The sequence below is a fragment of the Myxocyprinus asiaticus genome, chromosome 7, assembly GCF_019703515.2.
Source record: "Myxocyprinus asiaticus isolate MX2 ecotype Aquarium Trade chromosome 7, UBuf_Myxa_2, whole genome shotgun sequence".
NCBI classification, from domain to species: Eukaryota; Metazoa; Chordata; class Actinopteri; order Cypriniformes; family Catostomidae; genus Myxocyprinus; species Myxocyprinus asiaticus.
The window spans coordinates 17497870-17512521 of NC_059350.1; the positions used below are offsets into that span (position 1 = coordinate 17497870).

The 14652-nt window shown below is 39.5% G+C and overlaps 1 protein-coding gene across 1 annotated transcript in view; it reads right to left on the bottom strand.

Annotated features, from left to right (window-relative positions):
* wdr17 (WD repeat domain 17) overlaps positions 1-14652 on the bottom strand; it is a 32975-nt gene that overhangs the window by 4839 nt on the left and 13484 nt on the right. Inside the window, exons 12-29 of the mRNA XM_051703042.1 lie at positions 14437-14601; positions 13620-13822; positions 12784-12933; positions 11977-12107; positions 11745-11870; positions 11101-11256; positions 10948-11012; positions 10734-10866; positions 10558-10649; positions 10221-10320; positions 7993-8132; positions 7782-7802; positions 7138-7249; positions 3197-3338; positions 2723-2825; positions 2510-2611; positions 2299-2394; positions 475-658 (exon numbers count right to left, since the gene is read on the bottom strand). Coding sequence (XP_051559002.1) covers positions 475-658; positions 2299-2394; positions 2510-2611; positions 2723-2825; positions 3197-3338; positions 7138-7249; positions 7782-7802; positions 7993-8132; positions 10221-10320; positions 10558-10649; positions 10734-10866; positions 10948-11012; positions 11101-11256; positions 11745-11870; positions 11977-12107; positions 12784-12933; positions 13620-13822; positions 14437-14601 — 2221 coding nt within the window. The remainder of the gene's footprint in view (positions 1-474; positions 659-2298; positions 2395-2509; positions 2612-2722; positions 2826-3196; positions 3339-7137; positions 7250-7781; positions 7803-7992; positions 8133-10220; positions 10321-10557; positions 10650-10733; positions 10867-10947; positions 11013-11100; positions 11257-11744; positions 11871-11976; positions 12108-12783; positions 12934-13619; positions 13823-14436; positions 14602-14652) is intronic.

A 14652-nucleotide genomic window follows, 5' to 3' on the forward strand; every position in this document is an offset into this window, starting at 1 on the left:
TAAGACACAAAAGTGACACACAGAGACACCTAGCTAGAGAAAACTGCATTGTTCAGCATCGCTTTCAAATATCAGGAGACAATATGGTGTTCTCATTTATAATTCCCTTAAGTAACAACTCAGATGTTATAAGTTTCTCCTAAACTTCCTAAGAAGAACTAAGATTGACATACAGTAAGAGTATAGATCTTTAAAACAAATGTAGATATCATAGATCAGATAATTTCATCTTGGAAGAAATTGATGAGAAATGTTTATGTTGAAATCTTGGACTTTTGATTATTACAGACTTTTGTATCTTGACAAATCTGAGAACATTGTTGAGATCTTTTTCAAAACAAGAGGATACTTTTTTAAAGGAGAAAAATCTGATTAGCAGGAGATTTCTACATTTGCTCTCCATGTAATATCAGTGCTGTCTAGCAGAAACAATTGAGATATTCAGGAGATTTTCTTGAGATTCTTTGGGCCCACCTGTATCCTGAGGCCAGTGAAGCAGGAGATCTGGACTTCAGAGTGGCTGGGTAAGTTGGAGCCAGTGACATAGTCAGGACCCTCTAGGCCTTTTATTGGCTCCTCTCTCATCCGACTCAACAGCTGGTTGTACTCCACTTTCTGGGCTTCAGATGGTGGGGTGTATGAGCTCTCATCTGCTGCTCTGTGTATATGTGTTCATAGTTCACATGTGTGCATGAAAAAGAGAGAATGTGAACAAGAGAGAGGAAGAGAGGAATTATTCAAAGTATCTTCATCTTCATTTGTCAACAGAGATGTTAGATTGTCTCCAAAACCTAGTGCCAAAAAACCTAGAGCTGCCTTGCTGTCTTCTACTTACAAAGCAATCTTCCTTCTAAGGCAGCATCCTAACTGAAATGGAACATTAAAAGTGACTCATTTTAAATGCTCTGCATAAGTATTAAGTGCATAGCAGACTTAACTGACAATTGATTTAAATAGAGTTTGGCATTATCAACTGTGCAGTGGCCTACCACAAATCTTGGGGGCCCTCCCACGAGCCATGAGATGGGGCCACACCCAAAAATGGTGACATCACACATGAGTGTTTATGGGGTGGGGTGGTATAATAGTATTGATGATGGCAGGGCCGGTGCTATGATTTCCGAGGCCCTAGGCAACCACCTGACCTGGGCCTCCCCTAGCTCCCTATGCAGCATTTACTAAATTCTGACCACTAAATTCAGGCTGCAGATGATGTCTGGACCAGACATGGGACAGTGGTAATCAATATATAGATTAAAAATGTATAATGTATAATTTTATGATGGGATTTTATGATTGGATGATGCTGGCCAATACTTTGAATCAGAATGAATTATGCTAATTTCTGATGTATTGCCAGTAATGTCTCAAAAACATGAATAACCAACACTCTTGGAAACATAATAAACAATTTGATAAACAAATCTGACTTTTTATTGCTTGGTATTATTTACAATTTCACAACTTAGTCCCGCTGTACACATAAGTTTAGGAAAACTATTTGCTCTAGAATTTTTTTTTTTTGCATGTTTATTAGGTGCTACAAGTTACAAATCAAATAGGGAAATGGAAACTAACTAGACTAGAGACTCAGGAGGTTAAACCACTCTGTAAATATTTCACAATGCCATAAATGAGAGGGAAGCGTTTCCACAATTCTAGAATGGATCTCCGTTCTAAACACCCTCCTTCACATCACAGCATAGACTGGCTCCTATAGTGTCTTTACTCTACTGCTCTGTCATATTCTTAGGACTAGTCTCGCAAGCACGCAAATACATTTTCAACATTCAAGCACATGTTTCGAGCATGTTTCCCCATGAATGTGATTCCTATGTCAATTTTAGCCACCTCTGTGCGGCATTAAAAATTCAGTTGAAACATGCTATATTTGCTAAGATGATGCAGCTTCTATGCTGAGAAAAATCACTCTATATGAGCAAATTTAATCGTCATATCTCATAACGCAGTGAGAGGGCCACAGGCATAGGACTGGGTCCCATTTGCCAGTGCACGTGTTGCTAACAAGGTGGTACAACAAGGTGAAAACATCCTATTTCTCATTACAATGCATCGTAAATACTTTTCAGTATTTATAATGGCTCCAACATCAGTTTGTTCACTGACCTGTTGGCGTACATTTTTGGATTGCCATACATGCGATGCTACATGGCAAGCGCCTTTGATGCCTTAAAATGCTGTCTAGGTAGGCGGCTCTCTTGGTTTTGGAACAGAGCTGTTATGATGTGCTATGAACTTATGTGTTATGTGTTATAAGTCATGTATTGCGGTACAGACTTCAGGGATTGTGTGCAGACTCTCCAAGCCTCCAACTCTACAGACAACTGCTCTATCTGCAATGGCACAGCCACTTCTCTCCTTTTCAGCAGCTGACTAAGAGAAAACAGGAAGAGAGAGAAAGAGAGAAGGCACATTATTCCTTCACCATACTCATTTGTTTTAATGTTGGGTAACATGTCATAAATGACCACAGTTTTAAGTAACTTACCTTGTGTATTCATACAGTGCTGGCACTATACTTGAATACTGTCTCCCAATGGCTAATAGTGCACCAATATAGCCACAGAGAATAAGTAACTCATTGCGGTCTCTAGCCAAAGACAGAGAGAGAGAGAGAGAGAGAGATTGAGATGGGTACAGAACAAAAAGCTCCAATAAATTACACTGACAGGTGTTTTTGAGGAAAAGGTCACTGACTTACTCACTACACTTTGGGAGAATAAGACGATCTGTTCTCATGTAGCTCAACAGATCTAGAATATTGTACATAGAGTCCACTGTCCAGTCAGGAGAGCTCAGCTGTTCTGTGAGGGGGGAGATTGACAAGTAATCAATCTCTTAAACAAACTCAAGATGCAGGTAATTATGATTTTACCACACACACTATTAATTATTAACATAAAAAACAACTTTGTGGTGAGGTTATCGGTTTTCAGAGAGGGTGCTGAACATGGCACTCCTTTGAGACATAAATATTTTTTTTATCTAAAGTATTATGCTTAAATGCTTGAAATTAGTTTTGCAGACCAATACAGAACAATGTGCCTATGTATAAATATCTATACAAAATTATGATTATTGTTAATAATAATAATAATAATAAACATTTCACAATTTTTGTGTAAAAAAGTTTAACACAACCATACATTTTCTCAGTCTCTCAGCGCTCACAAACCTTTGACGAATGAGATGCCAATGGGCACAGCCTTTTCTGGTTCTGAGCTCAGGAGGTAATACTTTACTGCTTGGAAGATTTCTCCCTCAGCGTGTGCATTCTTAGCAAGGTCTTTACATTCCTCTAAAGTCGGTAGACCGCACTGTGAAAATGAATAATAATAAATCATAATTGTTCAATATATATATATATATATATTGAACAATTATGATTTATAATTCCTGTGCAGAAAATAGTATATTCATTTAAAATAATAAACAGCATATGTACTTCTTTGGTTCATGCACAGTGTTTTAAGAATTAAATTTAAATCCAATTGACCAATTAACTAAAACAAACCCATTCACTTATTTTCATTCTGTTAATGTTAATCAAATGGCCACAATTCTTTCAGAAACAGGAAATAAAAACATGTCTGTTGATTTAGGGTCATGTTTAATGCTTGTAGTGTGTAGCTCTTGAACGCAGGGACATCTCTAGGATTTGAAAACATCATGGGCTGAGGCCAAAACATCAGGGGCTTGTATCCAACTATAAGCTATGAATGCATAGAAATAAAAACTATGTACATAATACTGTATTTTGTTTTCCAAATAGGAGGGGCATTTCTAGCCTTTTAGCCCATGATTCACCTATCAAGTAAAATAGTGTTCCCTTACTTTGTAGAGGGGTCCGGGGGCATGCTCCCCCATGAGAAATGTTTTAAAAGAACAGCAAAATGTGATTGAAACGTGATTTTAATCAGTCTGGGAGCAGCATTTCTAAATTTTCTTGTGTAACTTGAATGTAAATACGTGATACAATGCATCTCTAGACTTAAAGTATTTACAAGTTTCTCACAATGGCGTTTAAAAATAAATAAATAAATAAATAGCTTGCCGCAACAATACCATTGTATTTTGATTTAAACTATGTTATTTAAAATATATGGTTTTATAAGGTATTATATGGTATATAAAATATTTTAGTACTCTGAGTTATTTTCCATTTGAGCATCTGTAACATTTTGAGTTTGACACAGATTTTTTACTTTAAGGTGCTATATAAAATCAAACGTCTTGGTTACTGTTGTAACCTCCGTTCCCTGATGGAACACTAGGGTTCGCTCTTGGGAGCCCCAAACACCTCTTATTTTTGAGAAAAGGCCAATGGGAAATGGCGAGTGGAATTTGCATGCTACTCCCCCGGACATACGGGTATAAAAGGAGCTGGCTCACAACCACTCATTCAGGTTTTGCACTGAGGAGCCGAGACAGGGTACAGGTAGTACAGTGTTGTGGCAAGAGGGACACAACGTCTTATTCCCTCCATCAGGGAATGGAGGTTACAACAGTAACCAAGATGTTGCCTATCTGTCACTCACTCAACATAGTGTCGACATTGCACGGTCCTTCGCACCCGGGGGGGAGTTGACAAGACGTATTTACAATGGGAGCAGGCCGTGCCAGCCGTGACCTTTTCTCTTTTTATTTTTTTCTCCCTCAAAAATAAAATGTATTCAGCTGGGGCCATATGTATTTGCGTCGGGGAAGGCGCTCTTCCCATAAGGGAAGACACCGCGGAGACCACATCCTGCCGAAGGGGAGGTTAACATGTGGTGAATACGTCACATGGGCTTACCAGCCACATGTAGAAGAAGCCCGTGGTAGGTCCTACCTGGAGGGGAGGAACTCTACAGCATGGTGACCGGTGGCAGGGGGCCCTGCCGAAGGGAGACATGGATTTGCCCTCAGGGAAACCGTACCGTGGAAAATACGTCACAAGGGGTTACCACACGTAACAAGCACATGTGGAGCACCTACCCCAGTACAGGGCATACTATCACACGTACTGGGCCCAGCTTCGAATTCCTCCACCAAATTCGCCTGCCGCAGGGCTAAGGAGGTAGGACATCCAGGGTTCACCCATCTCGGGAACTCGCATGGGGGAAAAAGTGCACATCTTCCCCTCAGGGAGGGGAAAGGCGCTGTGCGCAAGCGGTACACCTGGCTGCCTGCACACTTACCTGTTCGTACCTGTCAACACATGGGACGAAACTGGCTCAACCCGGAGATTATAAAATCTTGCAAAGGTATTGGGTGTTGCCCAGCCTGCTGCTCTACAGATGCCTGCTAGAGAGGCAGCGTTAGCTAGTGCCCAGGAGGACACCACACTCCTAGTGGAGTGAGCTTTAAGTCCCAGAGGGGATGGCATGCCCTGGGCCTGGTATGCCAAGGCGATGGCATCAACGATCCAGTGGGTAATTATCTGTTTGGAGACAGCATTCCCTTTCCACTGTCCCCCAAAACAAACAAAGAATTGCTCAGAGCATCTAAAGCTCTCTGTGCAGTCCAAGTAGATATGCAAAGCGCGCACCGGACACAGCAACGACAAGGCTGGGTCTGCTTCCTCCCGGGGCAGCGCTTGCAGGCTCACCACCTGATCCCTAAAAGGGGTCATGGGAACCTTGGGCACATAGCCCAGTCAGGGTCTCAAGACCACGTGAGAGTACGCCGGACCGAACTCCAGGCAGGTGTCACTGACAAAGAATGCCTGCAGGTCCCCAATCCTCTTTATGGACGTGAGCACAGTCAGGAGGACCGTCTTCAACGAGAGAGCCTTTAACTCAGCTAACTCTAGAGGCTCAAACAGGGCTCTCCGCAGACCCTAAGAAGGAACCTGGTCGTGCTTCCCCAGGGACTTACCATCCACCATGTCGTGGTGTGCCGCTATAGCCGCCCCTCTAGCCTGACTTGCCATCTCTTGGGGTCTTCACCTCGGGAAGAACAACAATTCACGAACAAACACCACTTCAAGGCATACAGCTGCCTCGTAGAGGGAGCCCTGGCCTGTGTGATAGTGTCTACCACCACCAGTGATAGGCCAATTAGGTCTTCCACATCCCGTCCAGGGGCCAGATGTGGAGATTCCAGAGGTCTGGGCATGAGTGCCAGATGGTGCCCCATACCTGTGAGAGGAGGTCCTCCCTCAGGGAAACTCGCCAGGGAGGGGCTGTCATGAGGAGCGTGAGCTATGAGAATGAAGTCTGGGTGGGCCAGTATGGCGCCACCAGGATAACCTGTTCCTCGTCCTCCCTGACCTTGCACAAAGTCTGTACAAGCAGACCCACTTCAATGCGCCGTATATCCAACAGTATACAATCGTGAAGTGAATGGAACGGCAGTGGAACTCGCTGATTCAACACCGCTCGGCTCTGAAGAAAAAATCGGAATGAGTGGTTGCGAGCCAACTCCTTTTATACCCGTATGTCCGGGGGAGTGGCATGCAAATTCCACTTGCCAATTCCCATTGGCCTTTTCTCAAAGATCAGAGGTGTTTGGGGCTCCCAAGAGCGACCCCTAGTGTCACTACATTGACACAACGTCGAGTGAGTGACAGATAGGGAACAAAATTTAATTAACACCTTATTTCTATGAGATTAGTTATAAGACTAGAATAATTTTCTGACTGTACCCATTAATAGACCACTTCAGTGAGTTGAGACTGTGCTAGTGAAAATGCTTTTTCCTACTCCATAACAGATATTGTTTTCCTTTCATTAGGATCTTATTGAATTAAGTAATCTTTAGGAATATTCGAAGTCAAACAAGACCATTTTATTTATTAAAACTCATTCAAAAAGAACATATATTACACAAGAGGAAAACCTTGTCCATAATTTTTCCAAAACTTGCGCAAAAACCAGGCTTGAATCGTGCGTGTTTCAGATGAGGAAGCATATTGAGCGTGTATAAAGCACCAAACGGCAGATGAATATCATTAAATTTGCAGGAAAACCGCTGCAATAACCAACATTTACCTTTACATTTACTTCAGTTCAACTCAAACACCTGCAATTCCAAACAAAAACATTCAGGGCTGGACCAAAATCATTTGGGGCTCGAGCCCTGAATGTTTGACCTATCAACGCTGCTTCTGGAACATATTAATGAGGTAGTCACCTTCTCGTGCAGGTCATTGATTTCGGCTGAGCTGCCAGGGTAGAAGGCACACAGTTTGGCTAACAAAATTTCATTATCAGGGATCATCTGGAGTAATCTGGCCGCAAGATCCCTGGGGAGTAGAAGACCAAATGTCACATTAGTAAAGCAGAGCAATAGCATAGCAGAGGATGATGCAAAAGGACAGTCTATGAAAATGTACTATCAGTGTTAGAACTATAAATGAAACTTCTTCTGGAAAATTAAACAAGGTGTATGATGCAGCATATTTTGTTACTGATAACTGAGTTTGATATGTATGCATATTTGTGTGTGTATATATATATATATATATATATATATATATATATATATATATATATATATTAAATGTGGGAAAACATGCTAGCAATTGCAGTACTTGTCACTATACATGTCAGTAATCACTTAAGTTATATTCAAAATGGTTAGTTAAACTTAACTGAATGCACTGAAAAATGGCAAAAGATGAAATCCTGAGGGTGGCTAACAAATAAGTCAGTTATGATCTTTTAAGAAAGATTATCTATGAAGTATGAATAAGCAAAGACTGTAAAGCAGATGAACATAAACAAAACCAAAATTTACTGATACTCTGATACACTGAAGGAAGGCAGAGAAAATACCTGTATGTCACAGATGGAAAGCTAGAGAGAGATGGAAATAAAAAATGTAACAGGTGTGCAGTAAGGATGACTATCAGGGTGATATCAACACTTCTGTGCATGACCGATGAACAGAGATTGGTTACATTTAGACGAAAGTGTGCAAACTATTTAAGATTAACCTGCCTCATACTCAAGGCACACTGATGTGATGGATCAGCTTTAAGCTTACCATGTGGCAGTGGTCATGTACTTTCTGGCCAAGAGCTCCAGAACATAGTGGGTGGCTTTACTGGCTGATTCTCCCAGCACTGTGCCCACACACACTGCCAGTTCCAGCTCATTGCCTCTGATCAGAGACGTCATTGCCAGCTGACACAAGGAAGATAAAAACTCTATTAGTCCCTTATCTAAACACTCACATAACATTGGCCTAACATTTTACATTTATGCTGCCTTCAGGTGCTATTGGAATTATCGTAAATAAAAGTTTTCTACTTGAAAGTTGCCCATAAACAGCCCCCCAAATCGTAATTACAACTGGGCAACTCGTAGATAATTTTGATACCCGGCTTTCAATTTGTCAGAGAACAGTATGGTTTCTGTAGTGAATGATAGGTTTTATAAATTTTCATAAATGCAGATACACTGTTATCACATTGTTATCGTCATATAATCAGTACCTATTTAATGCATTTTGTACATTTTTTTTTTTTTTACAGAAAATACCATGTATTTGACCAAAATTCTATTATTGTCAGCAAGGCAAGCTGACTAACATGAATTACGGTCATTGTTTGAGTGAGTTACTCAAAAAAGTAATTTACTACAAATGACTAGTTACCTATTTAAAATTATAATCAGATTGCTGACTTTACTAATTACTTCATAGAAAAAGTAATCACGCTATTAATTACTTACATTACTTTCTAAAACACGTTTCACAGAAAAGCTTTTATTTTCCACTCAAAGAATTCAAAATAATGTCTATATTTCCTCCTTGTTCATTAGCTATGTTTTCATCCAAGTTGTGAATTTAATTTATCTGAAAAACATTTGTATCGCAAAAACAATGTGTGATTATAAGCCGTGTTTCCATCCCATGTGATCAAAAGAACAAAATCGTCACTTCCAGATAAATTGTAGCCACTGTGACTCTTTTATTAATAAAATACTAGAAAAATGCTTTTGTCTATCCTGGGAGCACTACGTGCTTCCTTATGTCTTTGTCATGCAGATTTCTAATATATTTTTCAAAAGTGTCAATAAACCTGCTCTTAGGAACAATTCATGTTTGTATTCAACTTATTTGCTCTGCAAACTCTATGCAGGCTTTTGATTTTCTAGACACCGTTTTTTCAGGATGACCAGAGCAACATTTCAGATGCGATAATTGGTCCTATGGTTAGTCCAATTATGAACGAGTTATTCAGACACATTACTTTTTTTGATGCACATCTCGTATTCCTAATAAATTCAGTTAGAGTTTATTCGGTAAATGTGTTTCCGTCATAGTTTATGCGCATTTCTTCTTTTTAAAAAAAATAAAATAATTATCCACCTCAAAGGAGCATAGGTTTTTATTTGCAATATGGAGATTATATTTCCATCCAGCAGTTTTTGTGTGATATCCCAAAATGTGCATAAAAACATGTGGATGGAAACCCAGCTATTAACTTGTTAGGGGACGCATGCCCTTCAGCTGTCTCGGAAATGCAAACAGAGTTACATATTAATGCACAGGACTGGCCTTGAGCTCTGAAAATCTCCCCCATCCCATCCCATGCCACCCCCGGACTATCTGATTAAAGCAAGAAACAGAATTACAATTTTAAAGTAATAATCGGTATAGGCGTTGTGAAATATAAAGGTGGAGATGGGGAGGTGGAGGTGGAGGAATGCTTGAAGAATCATCACCGAAGCGAGGGAAGCAGGCGCTTACATCCTTGGTATATGACTTGAAGGCCTAGATGAACAAGCTCCTCCCGAACGTATATTTTTCTTTCACTTAATTGAAATTCAGTAACTATAATCTCATTAAAAGCATTTGAAATGTAATGTGCTACACTAATTTTTGTATAAAAAGTTATTAGATTACAGTAATTGATTCCTTTGTGATTATATTACACCCAAAACTGATTACGGTGTCAAAATAAGAGTTCCCCAAGAAATATGCAAGAATGAACCTGTCGACCTCCGTGTTTTCTTTCCTTTCCTTTCTGACAACAAAGCACTTCAAAGTGAAGTACTCGTAATTACAATTTCAGAAGTGGGAAGAAGATAATTGAGATAGCAAATGAAGGCAGCATTATTCCTAAGAGGCTAATGTTTCACAAAGACAATAGTAGCAGATATATTTGAAGTTTTTATTGTCTTGGCATTGATCACAAATATTAATGGAGATTCTCTGATTTTAAATGTTGTTATAGTCACTATTATCTCTCAGCATTGAGTGCTTACTTCTGTGTTGTCTACTGCTAGGTGACAGCAGGCTGCCAACACAGCACGGCCATCTTGAAAATACCACTCAGCCAGCTCTTTACACACTCGATGCAACAGCCTGGACATAGATAGAATAGAAAGAATAGATCTGTCTGATGAAAGTCTGCTGAGGAAATATGGAACGAATTGTTTTTAAAGCTTAGTTTTGTTAAATGTTCTTTTTAGAGTGAGGAGTAAATTTTATGTACTGAAAATTACAGTATGTTTATATAGCACAATTAACTCTTTTATCTCATTTGATCAAAGAAAATTTGATTCCCCATGATATGACCCCTTTATACTAAGTATAACTTACCCACAGTACTTCTCTATGTTATCATTATCTGAATTTGCAGCATGGTTTATTGATGTGATCTGAGATCCATGAATGTTGCCCTCACAAGCACCCTGATAAACAACAGAAAAGTCAGAATATCATATGACACTCAACACAGAGGTCCACTGTCTTAAAAAGAACACAATGACCTGTACCTGAGCCACCAGCACTGCTTCTTTCAGCTGACCTCTAGAGGTGAAGAAATTCACCAGCTTTTTCACATCACCAGTAGCGATGCAGTATGGAATGACATCATCATTGCCTTCCTGCATGAGCTGATCTGCTCTCCTGCATAAAACAATTAAAGAATGATGATAACGACTTATTCATAACAAATGATTTAAAAATAAAGAGGACTATATGACATACCTTTGCATGAGCTTCTTCCAGTATTTCATGGACACACCAGGGGCCACAGAAAGAGCCTTCTCCCACTAAAAATAACATAATAAACAATCAAAATCATCTAAAAATCCCAAAACTTTAAAACCTTTAGTGGATTTTAAAGCTTTTAGATCTTACCTCTCCCAGTTCCACCATAAGCTCACAGTATCTCTGGATTTGACCCAGTCTGATATGGATTTCTGCTGCACTCTTTAGTCTCTCCTCTTTACTAGGTGCTCCAATACCACCCCCGAACTTCGACATCTTTACTATGGTCAGTTCTTGTGCTTCAGACTACATAGAAGAGACTTACAGTGAAAATTCATGATCACTATCCATAACTAAAAACACTGAATGATTAATTATTGCTAACAATCTATTCATAAGATTTTAAAAAGTTAAAAATGACTATATTAACATACTGTATGTATTTAAAGGTGCACTCAGTAGTTTTCCGTCATTAAAAAAGTAAAATCATGTATATTCACATATGACAAAAACCCCAGTCACGTCATTAGCCTATGAAAAGCTGTTTTATTTTACATGCATCCTGGGGGTCGCCATGTTGAGAGCACATGATCAGCAGAATACTACTAATTTAATCTCAATATTCCCCCTATTATCAGACACTTTTGGTGATGGAATACATTAATCATGGCTGACTGTGAATAGAGTAGAGTGCACCATTAATGAGAATAGAATATGCAACAGAAACTTGAAGAACTCCATTTTACATTTCAGTTTTCACACTATATGAACGTTATGTCTCAATTTATACTTACAGTTTTGAAGAGCACCAGGTGTTTCATATGCATTATACCCTGCCCATAGTTCTGTGGGAGAAGACTATCATCCTGCCCGTTGATTACAGCAACCAAGTCCCATAGGTTATGACTTCCCCCTGGTGGCTACAAAGAGAAAGCAAATCCTCTAGACCTCTCAATAAGCCTCCACAGAACTGCCATTTATTTGTATAGAAAGTCCTGTGAGAGTTCTGCATTGAGATTTACCCACAGAGAAACATTCAGAGAACCATCGGAGCTTCTTCATGCGCACATCACTAGAGAGTTTATCCAGCTCCTGTTTGATATCTCGGGAAACTTTTCCACACAGGAGGGGAGGGGCTCCAGGCACCATTGCACGATCTACAATCATAAAGTAAAACTGCTTAATATCAAACTTCAAAAACCAAGATAAGGTAAAAAATAATAATAATATAAACAGTAAATAATATGTTTATGTGTTTTAAATCTAAAGTGTGTAATTTCTGTGAAAACAGAGTCACAAAATGAAATAGCATAAATCATGATTGTTTTTTAGGTATCTTAAACACTCCTCTCATCTATTGTTGGTTGGACAATCAGAAAGATCCGCTCCAAACCAAATCCACTGGTTAAGTTAATGTTGCTGCTTCAGGCTGGTCAGGATGCTCAAACAAACATGTTCTGATAGTGCCTCAGAGCCACAATGTTTACACTTTTCACGGAAATCAACCCACGAACATTTTACATATATATACATATTTATAGTTGTCTCTGCATATTAAAGGAATACTTGACCCAAAAATTATAATTCTCTCATCATTTACTCACCCTCATTTACTCTCAAACTCATATGACTTGAAGATTTTATGAAGATATTTTCAACATCAAGCACGTGGAAGTGTGTGAATGAGCTTCTCTCATGAACGCACCAAGGATGAGACCGTATGAGGGTGAGTAATAGATGAGAGAATTATCATGTTTGTTTTAAGTTTGGGTGAGATAAAGTGTTTTAACATCGAAAAAATTACACACTTCAGCTTTTGCTGAATGATTTTACCAGTGTTGCCAATGATGTCATCCCAGCTGTGGTCAGTGAGGATGTTGACCATTAGGGGGGCAATTAGTGGAGTGAGTGACCATAGTCTGACTGTTGAGTCTCTGGAACAGGAAGCCATAGTGAACGGACGGCTGGGGTGACACGTCAGACCTGGGGGTTTTCATATTTTTAACAAGGCTGCATGAATAATATATTATTACTGTAACTTGGAATGACACAAAATAACATATGAGTGTTCCTCCTATCTACGGTCCTACAAGATCACAGTCCATGGAGAAAAATAAGTGTGCCTGTATTACAGATGTCCTCACTACTCAAAGTTTTCTCACTTCTATTGCCATAGCTCAAATCAGCCAGCTGTGTTTTTCAAGACTAGCTGTTGTAATGTATTTCAGTAGTTCATGTGTTAATGTAATCTTGTTGAAGCATTAAACGTATTTGGCTTGCTGTCCGTATACTGGAGGGCTCGGAGCTCGAGACTCAACTCGAGTCCTGATTACCCCCTCGGACTTTACTTATTTAGATAATGAATCTAGAGAATAGGTGGAGATAGGGTGGAGGTGGGATGTCAGGAGAGTTGTCACAGGAAGCAGGTAAGCAGTGGCTTATATACTCCTGCTCATGGGCTGTGATTTGTCAGATTAAAATGAACATGCTCCTCCCGAACCTCTGTTAATTAACTCCATAACAATACCAAGCAAACACCGTATGTGTTCTAATTTGGACTTGGAAATTAATCTACAGTATACTGCATGTAGAACTAATAATAACATATTTTCAAACAGACACCACCATAATAACCACAGCATATATATCTTATGAATGTAATACAGTACCATAGACGTCAGCTCCATGGTCATATACAGTGTCTAGACAGGTGCCATCTCTGGTGTCCCAGACACGGATGGTGTAGTCCCAGCTCCCTGAGGTCAAAAGGTACGGAACCTCTGTGTTCCACATCAGACCCCGAACCGGAGCCGTGTGGCCACTCAGCACATTAATGCAGGCATCTTGGGTATAATCCCAAATACGAACAGTTCTATAAAACATACAGAAACAGACATGTATGAAGCTAAATTAAGTGAGGTAAAATGTCAGAAGTATTATTAGCATTACACAGTGTCCTAACTAGGCGCGATGCAATAAAGCAAAAGGTAATAAGGTAACTTTTCCATGCAAATCTGAGTTTTTATCATAACCAGCCCAACTGCGAAAAATAGCAAGTGACGGAACATATGGTCAATCGCAAGGTTTGTATTTCTGGTTTCATGCTGAGTAGCCCCACCCACTGTGAAATCTAACTGGTCCCGCTTCACCTAAATGTATATTAAACATCAATTATCACGACTTGCATGCAGCAGTTTCGCGTTAAGTGTGGAGAGACAAATTGCTTGTTGCTGGAAATTGGTACCATCATGCCTGGTTAGAAAATGGTGTTAGGGTTTACCTACATTAAGGCACATAAATAAAAAAATGTAATGTAGCGAAATAACTCAAACTTTAAACCAAGGCTTTTTGTATTAATTATCAATTATTAAATGATAGCTATGTATTAAGACAAAAGCTTTTATGGAAACATGCCATACGTAATATTTGAAGATTATAACTTATACATTTATTGAGTGTAAATGGAGATTTTAATTGACTGGTTACCCATCATCTGAGCCGCTGCACAGAATGCCCTCTCTGAGTGGTGACCAACGCACATGGAATACTTTGGCTGTGTGACCCGCAAAGACTTTTAGTGGCTGGTCTGAGCTGGTGGCCAAGTAATAGACTCTAACATTCTTGTCTTCACAGCCAGTGGCAATCATATCTCTTCAAGAGAGAGATAGATGATTATACAGTGTATAACTAGACAATGAGAAT